At 39.7% G+C, this 22,117-nt stretch overlaps 1 protein-coding gene across 6 annotated transcripts in view; it reads right to left on the reverse strand.

Annotated features, from left to right (window-relative positions):
• The window catches only part of KCNQ (KCNQ potassium channel), a 375,894-nt gene that overhangs the window by 187,380 nt on the left and 166,397 nt on the right, over window positions 1-22,117 (reverse strand). For 4 of the 6 annotated variants that reach the window (XM_083119376.1, XM_083119374.1, XM_083119375.1 and 1 more), the window contains exon 1: window positions 13,433-15,066. The exons of the other annotated variants lie outside the window; for them this stretch is intronic. In XM_083119376.1, coding sequence (XP_082975502.1) covers window positions 13,433-14,271 — 839 coding nt within the window. In that variant the 5' untranslated portion in view covers window positions 14,272-15,066. Of the gene's footprint in view, window positions 1-13,432; window positions 15,067-22,117 lie in introns of those variants that run through there. 6 annotated transcript variants of the gene reach the window in all.

A 22,117-nucleotide genomic window follows, 5' to 3' on the forward strand; every position in this document is an offset into this window, starting at 1 on the left:
GAAATAGTCCGATTTTGGATGAGTTTTAAAATGTTTTCGAGCATGCATTTCTGGACTCATTTACCAAATTTAATTTCCTTTCCTCCAACTTTGTTTCAAATGAAAGTGAATTTTATATCTGTGACGGTCATTTTCTAAAATGGCAGACAAAGCTCCAGTGAGGTTTCGGCGACTTTTAATATGTAATTCCTGATGCATTTCGGGACATTTAGATCAAATTTTTCAATGTTGGTCCATAAATAATTTAATTTTACTGGATTAAACATCATTTTCATCCAAAATTATAATAGAGAGTGGAATCTAGTATTGCACAGTGTGCGGTTATTGAAAACTCTGCGGCAAGAGGATTTCCAACAGTTTGTGTGAAGCGTTTGACGTTTAGCAGCGAAGTGGAAAAAAAGAGTGAGGGCTGTTACAGTAAAAGTTAGACCCAATCAAAAGTTGAAAGGTTAACGAAGTCAAGGAAACTTTTTTGAGGGATTAGACATTGAAGTAGTAGAAACTTTTCATGCAATTCTGAAACGTAATAATTCATTTCAGCAGGACAAAATCAGGAGCTTTCGACAGTGTGAGGTAGAAAACAAGCGTTCTCTCTCTTTCTCCCGCCCCCTGAAATCTCCAACTCCTCTCTCTACTTCAAAAACTAACATATGCAACATGATTTTAAACCGTGCCTAAAAATAAGGCCACAAAGAAGTCATTTTCATACACTGTCCGCTATGAACAAGTTCGTGTTAAAGAGTGTGCTTTCGAATTGTTCTGACTACCCTTTCACCAAACGTCTCTGAAAACCACATATTTTGCGTGATATTCGATTTTATTTTTGTTACCTTTTGCTAACAATAAGTTAATTCGAAGAATAAGAAGCGTGTGTTTAGATAATATTTTCAGATTCTTTCCTTCTACTTTCGGCTAATCGAAACTGTGAGGATGAAATTGTACATCAAATTTATGAACAGACAACAAGAAGAAACACCCATGTTCAAACCACTTAAATCTCTCGGCCACAAAGAAGGTTATTCTACTCGTAATATTGTAAATGTATAGCAGAAAAGAATTTCAATAGGACCTGGCAACAACGGAGAGTCGGGATAGAGGACGGAGAAGATGTCCTTGTGTTAAATTTCGTGTCGCAGACTTTCCTTCATAAACAGGTTTTTTATTGGTAAAATACTGCGTAAGCTGACTTCAATACTCCTGTGTAGTGCAAGAATATAGTAATCTATTGTGCACCAATGGCTGTGACTAGTGCTTTCTCATTGTGTGTGTTGTAGTGTACGTTATCGCCATTCACCTCCTACTTCCTTTTCCGAGATGAGTTGTTCCCGACCGTTCAGTGACTTTCCTGCCTTAATACTAACCACCACCTAAAACTTAACGTCCACTGAGACGTGGAGAATCGCGGCAACAGACGCGTTTCCGGAGTCCCAATGGGCGATAACGTAAGATAACCTGCCGACTTCTGGAAAGAAAATTCCGCGCGTTTCCCTATAGTGGGCGGTACACCACTTGATTTCAACAGAAGCAGACAACAGAAGTTCTGTTGCCGCGTTTCCCCGCGTCTCAGTGGGTATTAAGGTTAATACTAACCACTACACCATTAAGACAAGCTTTGTTGGCATCAAGGAGTACATAAATTTTAGAAATTCTGTTCTTGTCAACTTTCATTATTCTGAGGGATTCATTTAAACTGTTAATTTAAAGAAATATTTAGATCCTAATTCCTCGCCCAGCACAGATAAGAAAAAGAGCGCCATTGGAAAGTCAAACCATGAAAATGTTTCACAGCCCGCTTATTACAAGCGAATGGATGTAGTAACGATGTTGGCAAACAATTTCGAGATATAAAACCACCACAAAATCACAGTGTTGGGGTTAAACGTAATAAAAATTCAGTGCGTAGCGAATCGAAGTTTTAATCTTTGCCGTAAATCAGGTTTTAACCCTTTCTCTTCTCGCGCAGCGGTCGGGCAGAGAAGCACAAAGGACGCGCAAGTCTGGTTTTTAAGCACATTGATGTTTTAGCAGCGCGGTTCATGACGGGAGTAAGCAAAACAAGTTCCCATCAACCGAAAGTCTTTGTAGCTACATTACGCATATTTGGAAGGACGTCCAAGAGTAATCTTCTTTTTAAAAAAATAAACAACCTGTGAGAGATGCTTTGTAAACAACTATCGTAAATTATAAATACTAAATCTTAACTTTTATATTATTTGAGTTGGAGCTGTGTTTACTGAATAACTGCAAAATGCTCCACGAATATCAGTCAGCAATGGGAAAATCGATATTTCATTGGTTACACGCACTTAAACCGACTGATCGGGTTAGTTGTATTGCAGTTACTAATAGATTGTCGGTACTCATTTTCATAAGTGCCTGAAATTTCTAAGTAACAAATACATCAATTATATTGTATGTATTAGTTTCCGCGATATCAAGAAGTTACTTTACGGAAGTAGTAGATTCGCAAGTAACGGAAACATTATCCTCAGTGGTCGTGTGTGTTGTTTCGTGGACACGAGATCTCGCAACGGAAGGTTCAAGGTTAGAGTATTGGTCTGATAGTCCCGCCCCTTGTCAATTCAATTAAATCACCATTTTGTTGTCATTGTCATGATTAACCAAAACTGATCGAAAATAAAAATACCAATACATACCATAATTAACTATAATGCACTAAAATATGTTTTATCTTTCGAAGGATGTGCTAATGCTCGTACAACGTGAAGTAAACATTTATGTAAATGTTAGTAAACATATATTTATACAGAGAACTGCAGTTAGGAAAACAAGTAGAGGTAATCACATGAAATGTGGTATTGCTGGGAGGATTGTTGGGAGGAAGTAAAAGTGCTTTCCAAGAAAAAAAAGATTTTTCCGTGTTTCCCCGCGTCTCAGTGCGCGAGGTCCTTAAGGGCAGGATGTATAAACATCACTAACTGGAGATCAGATTTGACCTACGATCCGGGAATGAACTAAGTTCAAGCTTCTATCATGTTGTCTAACTGTCGATTTGTCGATCTTAGATCAAATCCTGATCTTAAGTCAAAGAAATACGTTTGGAAACGTGGCAAATCTAGATATGTCGCTAGTTGCCAGTTGTCTAACACAGCACAGCAAACATTTTAAAGTCGGTTTCGGAAAATGCATGTATTTAATATTTGAGTAAATCATAAATATGAGGTGCTGGACGTAGTAAATATTCGAACATGTCGCAAATTTAGTAAAATCACGTAAATTAGATATTAAACGGCCATTTATTGGTTGTGCGAGTTCCACGTGGATGATTTGTCATTGACAACAAAAACAACTATCGGTTCTCCGTTGCAAAGGAGAGAAAATATGCTTGCATAAATATAATTTTTTTAAAAAAAATCTATTTCTTTTTAATGCTAAAAACAGATATAACAGCTTTGTTATACTCGGATCTGGAGCTATTGTTCATGTGAGGAGATGTTTATTATATTTATTTTGTGATTACACGAGAACGTGTTACAGGTGGACCATTAATTCCTGTAAGTAGTAAATGGAATTTTCCTTGCACTTAATTGAATAACCTACGTTGTGAAATGTAACATGTGTTTGCATTTTCCCGAATGGAAAGAAATGTTGAAACAACAATGGCGTTTGTCCTCTCGGATGTAAACTATGCCCAAAACAAATAATATTTGAAATAAAATAAGATATGTGTTATTTATATATCAGGAGGAGAAAAAGCTTTACCAACTAAAATGCAACGTGCTCGGTTTATAAAGCAATAGATATATACATTACAGCCCAAGTTACATGCTATGTTCCATTCTGCGGACAAAATTGAATTGCAGTGATACTTGGCTGGATGCAGTAAAGCGAAATGGTAATATTCTTATACTCCCTCATCATCCCTACGCAAGTTTTACAATGATTATCAACAAGAAAACTTAAGCTGGTCATATTTTCTGTTTGTATCAACACTTGATTGTTCTCAATTTACCTTTCTCTGATCGTGAAATGAAACAATGTTACAATATGCAAATGTCAAGAAAATAATACATAGTATTTCAAACAGTAAATAACAATGACACACGATATATGGAAAGAAAGAAAAATGGAAGAAATATTTATCATTGTTCACCTGTGTGTGCATGCTTCTTCTTTATTATTATGGAAACAGGATTTTATGAATTGATTCTCCCGTCTTGCCGCATACGTTCACTTGCAACAGATCAGGGTGACTAGATCAATTTTACTGGCTAATCGAGGATCAACTGCTTTATACAATCGGGCCTAAGAGAATGAAAGATCTCGTCGCAGAGTTATAGATATGGGACTCATTTTCTGCGGCCTATAACGAACCTCTAATTCACACGCTCTCGGCTCTGTATCAAATGGGACTATTCGCTTGGTACGCGGTGGCAACCATTAGGCCTGCTTGCCACCTGTTTCGAAAACGACACTGCAACTGGACGAAGCCGATTGGTTCAGCGGTTCATTTGACCCTCCCTTGCTTTCTACAGAACAGACAAAAATAGAATTTTGAAGTTTGTTCTTTCGCCGAACAGGCTTTAGATCTGGCCATTTTGAACGGTCGGCACTGGCCTAGTCCATGGACTAGTTTCAATGGAAAGAGCTATTCGATTGGACTTTCGACCCCGTCACCGATGTTCTCTTGTTCGAGTCCTAGCCTGGGTGTTCTTAGCAACTGTCTCTTCATCAATTTCATCTAATCATCACTCGCCCTTATCATCGTGATTAGCCAAATGTAGCAGACAAGCAACGTACAATAAAACAAGTTACAAGGATGAAGAGTATTTGGAACATGATGAGAGAAAGGACTTAACGAATGGAGACTGGAGTAACAGATTTGAGAGGTAACAGATTTGGAAATAGCTTCAGGAAATTGTATAAAAAACATTGTACCATCTGGAATATGATACACACACACACACACACACACACACACACACACACACACACACACACACACATATATATATATATATATATATATATATATATATATATATATATATATATATAACGCGCTTCTCTCTATGTATAGACAGTACTGTTCTCAGAATATATGTATTGTAAATTCGTTTGTAGTTTCCCTTTCCCGGCAGCAATTTCGAAAGGTTGAACATTAAAATTGAATTATTTATTATTTCAGTAGAAATTAGATTAATATGCTCACACAACGATCGATAACGCATGATTAATACATATTGAGTTTAGTGGGAAGTGTCATAACCATACGCACGCATTATACATGCATGTGGTTGTGGTATGCGGACGCTTTGGCAGAGAGAGAGTTGCCTATTCAATTTCAATGCAGTTCCGATTGAAAGTTATAGGAGTTCATACACAGTGTAGTTCTAACGGAATAGCTGATCGTATTAATATTCTGGAAGTGCATCACTTAAACTGTCTGGAAGAAATGCTGAAATTTTCATCACAGTTTTCAAGTGTTGCCAAAAAATATCTCCGGCGTGAACAAAATGGCCGACGACAATTTTTAAACCGCCATATGGGCCTCCCTGATGGCGCAGTGATAGCGTCGTTGCCTTATAATCAAGGGCTCCTGGGTTCGATACCCGGTGGAGGCACATAGGCGGTTCGTATCCCACATTAAACTGTAGGTCCAGTCCCGATTAGCCTTACTGTGCATAAAGTGGACTTAAAACCCCAAATCAATCAAGCAATCAATTAAACCGCCTAGCTCAGCTACCATAAATTCTAAGAAGGTGAAATTTCTTTTAAAATATTCTAGTTTTAATGCTCTACCATTTTTTCTCTTTTTTAATGTAAAACTAATAGTTATAAAGAAAACTCCATGAAATTAGAAGAAAACTATTTCAGTTTCTCATATTGATGCAATAAGGAATATTGAAACAAATATTTAAGACACTTAGGAGAGCTTTCTTTCACAAATACGACGAGTTGACCAGGCCTATTGTAGTCTCTTAACGACAATGGTAAGCGTCTGCCAATATAAAATGTCTTAAGTGAGGGTCAAATCAAGGGCTGGAACAAAGAATACCGCTAAAACCTGAACACTAAAGATGAAGCCTTTAATAACGGAGGATGCTGTTCGAAGAGTAACACAGATCGTCATCGTTTTGATTGACTGATTGATTTAGTTTATTTTACTTTTCTGCCACTTTTTGCTAGTAACGAAGATGAGGATGAGTGATGATATTTTGAAATAGATTAAGGACACTCACAAAGAACACCCTTGTCCAGACCTGGATTCGAACACGGGACCCCTGGTCTCGTTGCGCGCTGTGCTAACGAGCCACGGAGGTCGTCTAGATAGTCATTGTATCTGCAGTTCCAATCGCCACAGCATCGTTAGAATGCAACCATTGTACTTCCCAGGAACATAAGTTAGAAGCATCCACAATGCGTCCCCGTATCAGATTAGACCAAACAAGCAGTGACATTCCGTCTCCTGAGAACAGAAACTGGCAATATATTCCATTACTACCCTTGTAAAGCAGTCAACGACATATACACTGTCAAATTGAACTCTAATATGCTCGTAACCGTCTCCAATTACTGCTGTAGCCATCACATGGAATATGAACACAGGCCAACTCGCCCCAATTACTATATAGAATGAGCCAAGGATGTGCAAGGAAGAATATTGCGAAACGACACAAACTACCTACTTGGAATACACGATTCGAGTTTATTCTGTAGTTGTAACTGTGACGATCTAGAATTATGAAGCAGGATCAATATCATTGTAATACTGGAATTGTTGCTATTTTCATTAATTATGGATATTTATAAATTTTCCTCAAAATTAAGGTGAGTTGGGGGAGAGGGGAATTCATCCTCCTCTCGATTGTTGCCGGCCCCTGTGGCGGAGTGGTTAGCACATCGCGCTACGACGCCAGGGGTCCCGGGTTCGAATCCTGGCCTGGGCATGGATATTTGCGAGTGTCCATTCATCAATTTCATCATATCATCACTCATCCCCAGCTTCGCAAATTAGCCAAACGTGGCACAAAGAGCAAAGTAGAATAAAGCAAATCAAATCAAATCCTCTCGATTGTTATTTGAATTGGTTTTGTTGCAGTCCCATTGAATTTTTGTTATTTTTGTCGGTTTTTCTGCCACCTAGGTTAATTGCGGCGATGAGGAACAAACGCCCATGCCCCGGCCAGGATTCGAACTCAGAACTACTCAACACGGTCGACTCCAGAGAAAATTCTTTCCTTCGTAAGTCTATTAAGTTGTCTTTGTTTACAAAACGAATAAATCGTCATTTTGTGGATTGTAAGGGGTGATCATTTCAGACATCACTCAATTGTCAACCTCACTTCTAAGTTACACACCCTGCACTGCATTCTCACAGACTAACAAGGCTCTGGCGTCTGGACCCACAGCCAGTATAATCCTGTATAATCTTATCACCATTCATCCTCATCGTCGCTATTAGCCTAAAGTAGCAGAAAAGCGACCTAAAATACTCAAATCGTGAATTTGTGAAACTTAACTACACCGATTTCGAAATAATTTCGTTTAGCAATTAGGACTAATTGTCCACACAAGGTTTCTAATCATTGTTGCATGAATCTAATTAGATAGAATTTTTAAAAATATATATAATTCTCGAATATTTAATGTCCAGGGTAGAGAATAGTCAGTCCGAGAAATGACCATATCTGTGGAGCTTATTCTTGTATTTGCGATATTTGCGTCGCTATTTTTGCCTCTCTACGCTAATTGCGACTGTGAGGATGAATGATGATTAAGTGAAACTGATGAGTGGACACTGTATAACGAGCTGGGTCACTGAGATGGCTTCTATAACTAGAGTACAAACACTATTCCAATCTTATCATCCCGACTAGCCGTAAGAAATGTACTGAAGTAGCGTAAAAAAATTTACAAGGAAAAATAAATACGAGATTGAAGCACCGACTCAACAAAAAATATAACACTTCTTAATGGATCCGAGCATCTTTAACCTTTGGACTCATTCATCACCAAATCTGAATGACGTCACACCACACAGACGTTAACCAAACCTGTTGACGGAGTGCGTTATAATTCGTTGTTTTCTCTCGTAGACCGCCAACAGATTATTCGCCTTGGTCGTGTTGATTCTGGCATAAACAACCTCGTTTCCCGCCCACGCGTGAGAAATATAGTAAGATCTTTTAAGATATGGATACACTGGGCACATCTCACGATGACATTATTCTTGCTTGTCAATGTGCTTAAGATTAAGTAAAGCGGCGGAAAGGCAAATTGACGCAAATTGAATGCGTAAACCTGGCTCAATTGCCAACAGAGGAATTTGGAAATACTTTGAATTGTTTCATTTACGTGCCATAGAGTCCTGCAAGGGACCAGTTTCGCTCGCTCGTACACGTTCGAGTCCTACACCCTCGAGCGTATACAATGGAATAGAATTTTAATGTAAATATAAAGGTAAACCTGTGCTTGTGCCACACGTGCCATGGAGGCATACGGGTTGATGTGGAGGTATGTAGCTCCACATATTCTTGTTCTCGGCCAGTTTTGGATGATGTGATCAGCCTTTACCTCGCAGAAACAGGACTGACTAGAATACATCCTGGTCCAGATCACCTGCCCCGGAATTCCAACCCGGCTCTTCCGCGTGGTAGAATATGCTCCACCAACTGAGCTACCGCGGTTCTTATTATCATTTTAATGTGAGTTTCAGGTTTTGAGTCTACTTTGTGCACAGGAAGGCTAATCGGGGACTGGACCTACAGTTTAAAGTGGTATCCGTACCACTAAGTACCTCCACCGGATATCGAACCCGGATCCCTTGACATTTTAATGTGACAACAATTGTAGGCACATGTACGAAAGGCCATTGCGTTCGGCTAAAAAGACGCAGCTAGGAAAATACTTGCGTCCAAAAGAAGATGTGTCAAGGCCAATCGACATGGTAGTCGGCCGCAGTCGCTTGCTTGACATAGATTGATTTGGTTTATTTTACTTCGCTTCTGCTACTAATCGCGGCGATGAGGATGAGTGATGATATGATGACGAAATTGATGAAAACACAAAGAACACGCATACCCAGGCTGGGATTCGAACCCGGGACACTACGATACGGAGGCAGCTGGACCTACAGTTTAAAATGGGAACCGAAACACATAGTGCCTCCGCCGGGAACCAAAACGGGAGGCTTGATCACTCCCAGAGCGTAACTGAAACACCAACAACGGCTGCCTCGTTCGCATGTGATACTAGGACGATAGGAGTGGAATTTGTTGGAAGAAGCGTGGGTAACGAGCGCTTGTGCGTTGTAACGACCCTATTGAATGTCAACAGGTCCGTTACAATGCATAAGTGATTGTGACTGTACCTCAGGGTATCTAAAGCGATCGTGCATAATTGATAATCGCAATATGTCCTCCCCTGTCCTTGGTGTCCGCTGCCTCTCGCCAACGGAGAAACTCCAGAACTCGAAACTTCCAACATGACAAACTTCGAAAGAACTTTTCTCTCCGTGAATTTAAGCGAAATTGTCATCACCGTGGGAAATTTGATACACTGGATTCACTAACTTTCAAAGCAAAATCGTATTAGCCCTAAATAAAAATATACGATTAGGCTTAAGCTTAAAGGCACCCTTGTGCGTGTGTTGTGGAGTGGTGTGGAGGTATAGAGCTCCATATAGTCTTGATTTCGGCCACAGTTGGGATGATCAGGATCACGCCCGGCCGCCTTTACCCCTCAGAGTTTCCCCCAAGTACCCACTGGGTCTCAGAGACTCGCAGAAACAGGGAAATAACTGGAAAATTTCCTGGTCCAGATCACCTGTCTCCGGATTCGAAGCCGGGTCTTCCGCGTGTTAGCCAGATGCTATACCAACTGAGCTATTATATACACTTCTCAGAAATAGTTTGGAATATTAGGCAATAGGTGATAGGCACGGTGGCATATGTCGGCGAAAACACAAGAACGTCAAGCAGATAGATGCCATGTGTTGTTGCATCCCAATACTGTGCCTATCACCTATGTCTAATATAACAATAGTCCAAACTTTTTGTGACGAGTGTATTGTCTGAACCTACACATTGAAAAATAAGCCTTGCTGTACGCTTGTCACATTCTCGATCTCAGATGTGGGTAAAATAAATTTGGTCAATCTCTCCCCTCACTAGATCTTATGTAAAATTTAAAAGCATCTTCACTCTCTTAATTCATGATTAAGTGATGGCAATAGAGAGCATACGAATGAGAAAGATCAGAGTAGTCAAGCACAATAACAAGAAAGTCGTACAGAAACAAACTGCGGATAAATTTTGATGCACGATTTTTCTAGAAATACACCCCAAATTAATAAACGTTGCATTCCTCTCTTCTACAGTATTTCCTTATTCTTTATATTTTAAATTAAATAATCGCTTCGGTGGACGAGTACTGAATCACTGATTGTTTCTGGGTCGAGTTAACGGCGTGAACAATGATGCATCTCGGCGAGTGATCTAATCATCATTCACCCTTATCGTCGCGATTACCCTAAAAAGACAGAAAAGCGAAAATTTCAAAACTTATTAATGTTTACACATCATCATATTCACTGGCAGAATGGGGGCTGATGAGGTTGTAGCTCCTCCCGAAATCTTAAGAGCATCAATAATTTCCAATAAAATCAGTAAAGAACTCGCGGAAAATCCAAACCCCGCCTTAAAATGACTTCCGGTTACAATTTCTTGGTGTTTGAACAACCTTTAAGACGAACATTAATGGTAATTATGAAATATTTTATAATGTATCGTCCCCTCCCGCAGAAGGTAGCGTAGTTAATATCCATATTTACAATTCCAGGACCCCGTGAAAAGAGCCTGCGTACGCCAGTGATCATACTACTTCCTTCATATTACTTCCAATATTCGTTTACTTCTTATTCTGAAAAGGAGCTAACTGAAGGCAAAAATGTTGAAATTGACTGTAGGTGGCAGGCGCGCTATGAGTAATTTTTAAAGCTGTTTATGTTATTTTTTTGGTCGTTGTTTCGTATCTTCTTAGAAAGAAAATGAGTGATTCCTTCTTGCATGAATACATTGCTGTTTGGTAGTTGGAAGAAAACAACCATCCCCTTTACAAAACACCTTTTCTCACTAACATGTTTGGGATCGTTAGTGTATGTACTACCAGTGTACAATGCGGTTTGAATATCAAATTGTACACACTATTTCCTCAAGTGAATGTTTTTCAGTTCATGAAATTTTAGACACTTAAATAAGATCCTTTGGAATTTCTCGGATGTTAGACATTACGAATAGTCGGGATCTGACCTCGATAATTCACACCCCGTCATTTTCAATTTTTTTTTTTTTTTTTTTTTACACTACCCTTCGGCATTTAAAAACATGGATCAGAGGTAGCATCAAGGACAGTACATTAAGTGGTATCTGTTTGATATCTATGCTTTGTGAAAAATACAAAAAGACAAAGAACTGTTCATCAACAAAGTGATAGATGTTTATGGAAAAGAAGTAAGGCGAATCCAGTTTCTAGATAGAGACTGGAGTCTGAACTTGTATACAGCGCCGAATTATTTTAAACTCAATTTGAATTTTATGATTTGTAAATTAATAATAATATATTAGCATAAAAATAACAACAAAACAATACAAGTTTCTATGACTGAAGGGCAAAATATGAAATTCCAAGCCCCCCCCCCTCTTATAAAATCCAGCAGGTGGCCTTGAAGTGGGCATCCCCCCCAAAGCAAAAAGTTTAATTCGCACAGTGTGTCCTACTTAATATGGTTAGCGTCAGCTGTTTCAAATCTTCAAACAATTTGATTTGCATCAATTTCTAAAAGAAATAACTTGCATCTGAAATACGGCAAAATATGGCATTCAAACATTAGGTCGAGGACATCGCGAAAAGCTATACTGGTACGTTATTTTTATACTGCTGCAACTCTTCCATTGCACGTTTATTGTACTTCATATATGGATGGATCAATGAGAAAGGATTGTCTCAATTGATCCCTAAGAGTTGTAATGAATTAATAGAATACAGAACGATCGCGTCCATTGAAAGTTTGCCAATTTTAACATCAAATGATATAAATAAATCTTCAATAATTAGTGGTCGTCTTCCCGAGAGAAAGTTATTTAAAATCCAAAACAATTGTTTAAACGTTCATAGCACATTGATTTATAAGGATCACAGTACCTTGACCCTCTGTATGCCAGCTAAAAAGTAAAAAAAATGCATGTTTTATGAAGATTATAATGTTTATGAACGCTTCCTTTGTTTTTAGCTAGCGGAGGTGTGTTACTGTGAAATAAAGTACTACTTCCGTTACCTTAGCCTGAAGCAGCACAGGCCAGAGGCATGTGAATATAGCACCCAACAAGACGATCCAAAACAACAGCAGACGGGACGTTGCCTACCGATCCATACGCACAAAATATTACTGACGAAAGTCAATAAATTTACAATAAACATGAATTATTCTGTACAATGTATTACGAAATAAAGTAAACCAAACACGAATAATTAAAAATTTACAATAAGTGAAACTATCGTTAGGAGTGTTGTGTTTATAATTGTAATTTGCTACAAGGTTTACGTTTGACGCTGATAGTAATTTGACATTTTTGTTATAGAGTGCCACGTTTGATGTCATTATCATTTGAACGTGGATATAACCGGTTTTTACTAATAAAAAGCGGCGAAAGTACTCCGAGATAGGAGGTTGTTATTTATTTATTTATCTATCTATTTAAGTGGGTCATCCTTTGTGATCAATAATCTGTTACTTGCTGTTTCCGAGCACTGAAACGCATTTTCTGTTACATAAAACAATGAAATTAACACTAGACCACTAACCTGCCGTAATTTTTACGAACTCAATTTCCAGAGCTTGCCTATATCCGCGATTGGTCTAGTGTCATAACAGCGACGTTAAATGAACAAAATAAATCATGATTGGGGAGGCTCGAGTGCCGATAAAATGAAATAAATACTTGTAAAATAAATTGCAATAAGACCAATTTCTATTTCTTGTAATTTCAATTGATCTAATTGATAACTATAAAAATATTTTACATTTCGTATATTAGAGAGCATTTTTTGCACTATTATTATTGCAAAGAAAAAGTAACTTGCATTAAATTTAAAAAAAAAATCTACTTTCTGATGTTATATTTGGACTCTAAATTTGCATTACTGAGGCTGTGTTAAGAAAGAACAATTGCAAATGAAAAATTAAAGGTAAATGTGAAACTAACAAAAGTACATTTTTAGTCTGCTATGAACAAATGAAAAAAAAAAGTTTTGAAAATCACTTGAACACATTCCTCCTAGTAAAGGTTAGTTTTGTAGGCTTAAAAAATGAATTCGACATAATTCTTGAGAGGGGGTACAGTCGGTCAATGGCCCCAGAATCATTATGTGGAAACAACAATTATAAATAAAACATAATATGAGTACTCACACTGCGAAGTGGTAGATGAAGCACAGCCATCCTCCAGGATGTTCCAGGAACACGTAGGTTCTCTCCTGGACGGTCTTTCCCTTCTTGTGATGGAAAACATATTTGGCCTTGAAGGCCTGGTCTATTGGAAGGTAGATAGGGTAGTATGGGTCCGGGACACCACGGTGTTTACTTTTGTTGCAATCCACCCCCTCACCTTCACCCCCGACCACCCCTTCGACATTCTCCTCGTTCTCGCCTCCAACGTCCACCGAATCTCCAGCGGCGTCGCTTTTGGACACAGAAGACTTGGCTTTCCTGTCATCGCCATGGCGACGCTTGACCGGCGTGGGACAACGTTTGTGCGTTTCACTGTACTTGCCGCGCTTGAACCTCTTCAGTCCAAGAAACACAAAGGGGCTATTTTTCTCACTGCCGTCCCTTTCGGACATTTCCAACTCTTGCGTCCGGTTCCCGCTGTCCGGAGTCCGGTTCTCCATGTCGATCGCCGTGTCCGGATACTTCAGGGACATCTCGAGCAAGGTCGGGGTTCGCTGGCGCAAACCAGGGTTGATGCAGGGTCTTTCCTCGCACGTGTCATCATCATCATCGGCGTCTTCTTCCTCTTCGTCCTGCGTCATCGTTACGTCATCCTTTTCGTCGCACCCGGACGCGCTGTCCGCTTCCTTCGGCACAGATTCCTCACCGTCAGAGTCCGACCGGCTGTTGGATTTTTGGAATTCGTGCCGCACCGGCGATTTCAGAACGCTAAGCACCAGGTCCTCACCGCACCCAGTGGCATCAAGTGACGGTTTGTCTAAAGTCCAATGCCTATCCATCGCCATATTGGCGCACAACATGGGGTTTATATTATGCACCTTTTTGCACACCTTCACCACACCGAACACAACATAATTCGGCGCTATTGACAAGTTATCAGTCTTTTTAAGACATCGAAAGTCAACATTTCAACACGGTGTGGTTCTTGAATAACTGGTGATTTAGAACACGTTACTCGTATTACGGGGCCCACTTGTAGGCGTTCAAGGTGACGGAAAATGGAAGGAAGAAACAAAGTGGGCATTGAAGGCAGTTTTGTAAGGCAGACTGTGATACTGTTAAGACACCTCAAAGACCCGGTTTTGGGTCGAACTAACGAGTCAAAAGGAGATAAGCACTGAAGTTGTGTTAGAAGGCAAAACTGAAAGGTTTGAAAAGTAACGTACAAGCTAACAAAGAGGAAGAGAAGAAAGATATCGAAAAGGAAAGGTTAAGTATTTTGTACCTTTGTACTGCTTGTCTAGGAGGTGACGTAATATCACTTTCTTAATGAAAGACACTAGTTAACTTCTTATGCTAGCCGTAGCTACGTCACGAGGAGGTGTGGGGTACTTGTAAACACAAGGTTGTGGATTTAGATTGTCAAACGAACACGTCACTTCCTAAGGCCCAATTTTCTCTCTTTTCAACACGCGAAACAACAACGAATCGTCACGATCCTATCAAAGTGCTGCAGTTTCTTGAGGACACTTTGACGGCGAACCACTCGCGAATGTTTGGTGCCTGACCAGCCATCGCCGTCCCCGCGAACCACCTTCCACAGTGCAGACGAAAACACGGCCGCTGACGGCTGCCTCTGTTCCCTACCGTCACGGCAACTTCCCGTGCGCTGCTCGAAGCGTGCTTGCGAGTCGCGCTCCGGCGACGAGGGCGACCACACGCGGTCAAGATTAGAACTACGACTCCGCGGCGAATCGACTTCTCTCCTGCCTTCAATTTGCCGGTCGCTTTGCACCCTTCTGGCATTAGGAATATCAATTCCCACGTTTCATGGGTTGATCGACCCATTAAATACTTTGCAGCTTGAAACACAACGATAAAATATATACATAAAACGTGCGAAAGTTCACTAGTTTACGCATGGGGTCCCGGGTTCAATACCCGTTGGTGCCACATTGCATAGTGGTTCGGTTTCCACTTTAAACTTGAGTTCAAGTCCCTATTTGCCTATCTGTGCATAAAGTGGACTTTAAAAAAGACAACGAACCAAGTAGCATATGCAGGATTTTCTTTTGTCCCTTATCGCACAACGCGAGAGCAACCTTGAGTTCTGACGTCACCGGAAATTTGCTTTCACTGTTACGCTAAATGCCTAAGTTGTTAGGTTAGGCTTGTTAGGTTTATACCCTGTCCAAGCTAACTGTGGAGCAAGGCCGCGCATAACGGCAGAGAAGCGAAGGAAATCGAGTGGCCAGAGCGAAGCAGTGCACGCTGCTGGGAAGGCTGGTAACTGCAGTCGCTTTCACCCTCCACGCAATTCCGTTCCTCTTACGTGTTCATTGGTGGAGCCGTCTCGCGTCACTACGCAGACTTGTTTGCATTTGCCTGCTACACAGTTAGCTGGGACAGAGTATAGTTATCTTAGCATAAATAATACATTTGCTGTGTATTTATACAAAGAGAACCAAACCGAACAGACGTAACCTAACATCGTAGCATTCTTCGTGTGACGCGAGAGCACGAAGTTGGTCTCGCGTTGTGCAATAAAGGAGACCCGTTTTATTTTTCGGCGGGGTCTGCGTTTTATGGGGAGAGGATACATAACAAAATATTTCATAATAACCATTCTTAATCATCGCTTTGATAGTTTTCAAAGACAGAAATGGTAAACGGGAGTTTTAATTTTTTAAGTATTTACAACTTTGGTATCTTCCAAGATATCTACTGTTTTCATTTTAAAATGTTGAATGATCGATTTAGTTTCCTTTACTAACTTCGTCGCCGGGTTCGATACCCGGTGGAGGCACATAGTGGTTCAGATCCCACTTTAAACTGTAGGCCCAGTCCCGATTAGCATATCTGTGCACAAAAGTGAACTTAAAACTCAAACAAGTTTATTTAACTTTGCTTTTCTGTCACTTTTGGTTAATCGCGAAGAAGAGGATGAATGCACATGGATGACGAGACGATCACAAACATATAGTGACGACGCAACACGAGTCTGGCTGCGAGTACAGACACCAGAGCCTCGCTAGTCTGCAAAAGTGTGTCTCTAGTACAGTCACGGACACTGCCGGCTTGTAACGATTCAATTGAAAGTCAATGTCTTCATTACAAGCCGGCAGTGTCCGTGACTGTACAAGTTGTGCAACATGGAAGCAAGGTTGGCGTTTGAGTGTCATTAGAAAGGGTCTCTCCTTACACTCCTCGACGGGGATCGGAAAACACAATGAAACATTTCATAATTGCCATATTCAGCTTTCGTTTTAATTTTTTTTTCAGGCAGAAATGGTAATCGGGTGTCATTTTAAAACTTCACGCTGTTGTAAAAAGTACAACAATGTATAATTTTTAAAAGTAAAATGAAAAGCTTGGTCACCAACAATGGATTCCGACAAACGTATTCGATTGTTGGTCCTTCCTCATAGTTACTGCTAAATATGTGGTTTTATTAGTCACTCGCTTAGTTGCAACACAAGAATGAAGCAGTGAATGTGTGTCTGTTGTACTTTTTACAACACGTGAGTACCCTAGTGTTCCTTTTTCAATTCCATCCCAATATTTTGTTTCACATTTTTATTCACTGATTACTAGTATTAGTGCAAAAGCATTAATAAATATTAAGAAAATAAGAAAAACTACTTTATTGAAGAATTACAATTGTATGACTGAAAATAGTGAGTGTTGTAAAAATACACCTCGCGAGTACTCATGTGACAGAAATAAGCTCTAGAACATCGTTTCTCAATCTATGGGGCGCGACCCACTGCTGGGTCCCGAGGAGGCGTTTGGTGGGTCGCGAAGTCGGGCTCGAAAATTTATTTACTGTGTCTTAAAAAAATATTACATTTAATTTACTAAGATACGTTTTAATCATTTAAATTCAACCCGTGTTGTACGTAGTCTAAACTCTGCATTTCTGTTATTCGCGCTCTACCATTGCACATTAGTCACTTTAGTTCGGTGAGTAATAAAAATGTTTACAATTTCAGCATGTGTGTTTAATTAATATTAGACTAGACTATATTAGTCTTTTAAATTAGGGTAAGGACGGGGCAAACGGACACTGGGGCAAACGGACATCGCCTAAGAAAAGTACGAATATGTTCGGTTTGAAGTTAGCAACAGTGCAGCAGTTGGAGTTGTGTACGAACCTGAACGTTTGCGAGCAGTTGTGTTGAGCATCGGAAGAAATCGTAAAGAAGAAACGCGAATACAGCATAAAAACCTGACCAGGTAAGCAGAAAATGTACGTGCAAAACCTTGAATACTAAAAGAAATGTGTTGCGAACACAAGGATTGCATAGGTTACTATGGTCCCGCCAAAGTTATGATTTGAAGTGTGGTGAAGGCAGTGATTCCTTTATATATACACACGTGTTGACAACATTGTGCTGCCATCTGGTGGTCAAAGGCTACAAGTGGGGCAGATGGACAGGTTGCCGTTGGGACATAGATGAATTGTATTGCATTTAACTATTGTTAGGTACTTTTTGATTGAGATACCAATGCATATTTGATTCAGTAATGGAAATGGCAAGTGTGAATTGTATAGAATGCATTTTGTATCCTTCAAATGTTTGTGTCTAATACAATGTGCCCTTGTTACAGGATGGTGAGACATCGAGAACGAACAATGCTGTAAATCGGTTCAATGCTTATGGAATATATCCCGTTAATCCACAACGACTGCCTGGGCATGTCTTTGTTCCCGCAACAACTGTCCATGTTCAAGATGAGCGATCATCAGAGCCTACATCAAGAGAAGAGGATGTGTCGTCTCGTGGAAGTTTTGAGGAGCTATACCCTTTGCCATCAACTTGTGGGACCTGCAGCAAGAAACGCAAAACTGGGTAATCACATGTATTGAGGGATCCTTCCTTCATCGCTTGTCTCAAGTACATAAAACTGAAAGCTGTAGCAAAAAATCAAAGAAGTTTAAACGCACCACAAGTGATGAGTGCCGTAAATGCAAAGACGTGTACAACCAGGGTCAAAATTGGGTGCAGTGCTTAGTGTTTTCTCTCTGGTTTCAAGTAAATTATGTTGCAAAGGGAAATGATCCATATTATATGGGTTGTTATTGTGAGAGTGATGATAGTTAATAAACTATCACGTGTCTATCTGCCCGATCAAATGTCCGTCTGCCTCGAACGTGTGTCGCCCCTGTCAACACATGATTTTTCGAGCAAAAAACTATTCAATTTGTATTATATTAATCTACCATATGTTGGGAGTCTTTTCTTTAAAAATGTGTTATTGTTAATGTTACAATGGGTAATGAATTGTTTAACTTAAATCAGGAAAAAAATGTTGAAACTATAGAAATATTAAACAACTATGTAGTATCCTTGGTAAATTGTAAACAACAATATGATATAAAAGAGCTAGACTTTTGTGAGTCTACGGGACATTCTCCTGGTTGCCGATAGGCTGATGGTTCAGGGGACGTTGGGGAATATCTTGCTTCAATCTTCGGATTGCCTGGTGTACTTGTACTCCATTTTGGCAGATATTCTACAAACCCAACTCTGAATAAGGTGTTCTCCTGCATCATCAAAAGACCAGGGTTATAAACTTCGGTATAACTAATAGGTTTAGGCCTACAAGTTATACCGGGTGAATTGTCTGTTTGAAAAAGTGTTTGTATAAAATCGGAAGTTTAAATAAATCTTCGAGTAAAAGATCTTAATGATCTTTCATTTCAAACCTACATAGGTGATAATTAGAAATAAATCCTACACCACAGACCTCGCAAGGGCTAGGTCCTACTAACCCTTGGAAGCCTTTGAGAAGTCCGATAAAAGGGTTATAAACAGACTAACATAAAGCCCTAAAAGGCAGTAGGTGCGTGTCAAACGTGCGGGGTAAACGGACACTGCCGCATACGGGATTTATCAGACTATTTTGAGCCAGATGTTCATTTGCTTGCATGCTATGTGCTATCATGTGTTACCTGAAGGTTCACACCTTTTATGCCAATAGTTATCTTCATTCTTGAATAAAATGTTTCACAGTTATTTTGAAAATTGTGCTTAGGATGACCGTTTGCCCCGTCCTTACCCTACCTATTTACTTTCTTTGAAAGAAGTATGTGTAATCTGTTTAAGCAAGCGCAAAGAGGGCTTCTTAAAGTACTCGATGTTAGCAAAAATATGATTATAAACTGGGTGAACATCCCTACAAGTAATTCTGCCGGCGCCCATGCTTATGGTCCCATGAAGTGTAATATCCTTCAAGGTGGGTCCCGGACTGAGAAAGGTTGAGAACCACTGCTCTAGAAGCAATTCTAAGCATGTTATTTTCAGGTATTGGCATTTCATAGCGGTTTTTCAAAGGGAAAGGAAAATTGGAAAACAGCTGCCCTGGCATCGACCACAGGTTCAGCCGAGCCGTAATGCCGTCCAGTAGCGCAGAAGTAACATCGAAGCCTTGTAATCAAGTAGTTCCAGGTTCGATTCCTGGTGGATGCACGTGGCACAGTGGTACAAATTTCACTCTAAACTGTAGGTATAATCCCGATTAGGATGCCTGCCAGAAAGTGAACTTTAACAAAACATACACACCCGCGCGCATATATAGGGGAGAGTGGGGAAATCCCGAACACTTGGGTAATGGCGAACACCAGGCTTTCAGCTTTTAATCCTTGTTAAGAGTGATCCATTTGGTGTTGCCACCTAGCGCCTGTCACGGATAATGTGTTGAGCTGCTTGCGTCGACATTGTTCTGTGAGACGTAGAAGCTAGAGGTCAAAAACTGTTTCCGTCCACTTTGCTTGTTACGTCGAGGTAAGTGAAGAATGGTATACTATTTTTTATTGTCGTTTTCTGTTGTAGACTGTATATTTATTTTGACAATTTTAAATCGCACTGCTATGTTAGTAAATTGAATACAGGGCGCATTGTGATAATGAAAACAACATGACGCAGAAAGGGGTAATATCGAACAGATGTTCGGCATTACCCCAGTCAGTTGGTTTATATTTTTATCATTTTGTTTTGAACAACCACAACAAAAAATCAGAATTATGGCATTTTGCGTTGCGTCTATATTAGACTTGGACTCTTGATGTTTGTGTTCTGAGGTCCCCAGATCGAATTTCGAAGTCAACACTTTGAGGATTTCTTGCTATATTTTATTGAATTACCTTCTTATACTGTTCCCGGTGGAGGCACACAGTGGTAAACTGTAGATCCAGTCCCGATTAGCCTTACTGTGCATAAAGTGGAATTAAAACAACAAATCAAATCAAATTCTTATACTGTTTTCCCGGCAGAAAATTATTGCAAAACGAAATTCATAACTGCAGCAACGCTTTTAATTTCAGATGAGGAACCCACCAAGGAAGACATCGAAAGCCATTTGTTATTTTTCATAAGGGGTAATGGCGAACACGGTGTTTGGCATTACTCCAAAATTCAGGGCAATGCCGAACATGACAGATGTGTCCTTTTCATAGTTTTTTTTTTCTTTTTGTGTACAGCAAATAGTTTGGGAGAACTGTTCCTGTCTTAATTTGGTTTCAAGGTTTCTTTAGAATGCATGAAGTTCGGAACACATATTCTGCGACAAATGACAAACTACCAACCATATCATATGCTGTAAAACGTACCGAGGAACGCTTTCAGTGACCCAACAGGAAGTAAACCTTTGATACAAAGAACGATGTAAAACGAATAACGTTGCTGGAAACTGAGGCAGAAAGGAAAGGTACGAAACCTTGTCTCAAGCGTGTCCAAAGGCTGAACGAGAAATTGCTGTCGGGCGGGGGAGTGGGGAGGGGCGCTCGGAGAAGAAGTTCTGATTTTCAGGACAAATGGTGCTAAAACTCAAATTTACTGTCAACTCATCAACTACTAGCAAAGTTTTAGTATTATATGTCCGTAATTAGATATAAGTGTAACTTGTTAAGTGTGACAAACACAAAATCTTCAACATATTGTATTATGTAACCTCAATTTTGAAAGCTAACTGAACTCTAGCGTTTCGAATTACATATAGTAAAGACCTCTATAGTGGTGGTAAAATACATCCAGTCTGTAAAATTTTGAAAATGCTGTCTCCTTCTCTGTCGACCCAGACCAAGAGAGTTCTCAAATGATATTTTTTAACATAACTAACTTTTCAAAAAGAGTACCTTGTGCTCAGATAGCTTAATTGGTATAGCATTAGGGTTTTAACCTATCTGTCCAGGGTTCGAGTCCCTGTCTGGGCGGTTACCATTTTTTAATTTTGTCATCGGATCTTGTGCAGCCTAAATATAAAATATGTTTACAGTCTAAGAGATTATAATTTTTCTTCAAATTTAATTAGTTATAAGCAATGTAAGTTAATTTGTGAAGTTGACCAAATTGGTTCCTCATACAAGAAGAAATGACCAAATTGACCCTAGCGCCTATGACCCTACTTGAGTTCATCCACCAAGACATCTGCTTCGAGTCTCCGATGTCTTGGTGGAGCCCATTCAGGTTCTACCGCCCACAAGTGCGTTCCTTCGCCGATCCAGCGAAGGTAAGAATTATGAAGAGCGAACCTCTATATATAACCTCAGCTCACTGTTGGTCACTCCTTGACCTAGTTATTTTCATGCAATCACCTACGTTTAGTGGATTTTGCCTTCTTTCTGTTTGATCTGTTAAATAATCCAGTCAATATAAATATACTTACATAGAATAATCTGGTTTTGTATAAGTTTAACATATAATC

Source organism: Lepisma saccharinum, chromosome 3 (assembly GCF_977018435.1).
Source record: "Lepisma saccharinum chromosome 3, izLepSacc3.1, whole genome shotgun sequence".
NCBI lineage: Eukaryota > Metazoa > Arthropoda > Insecta > Zygentoma > Lepismatidae > Lepisma > Lepisma saccharinum.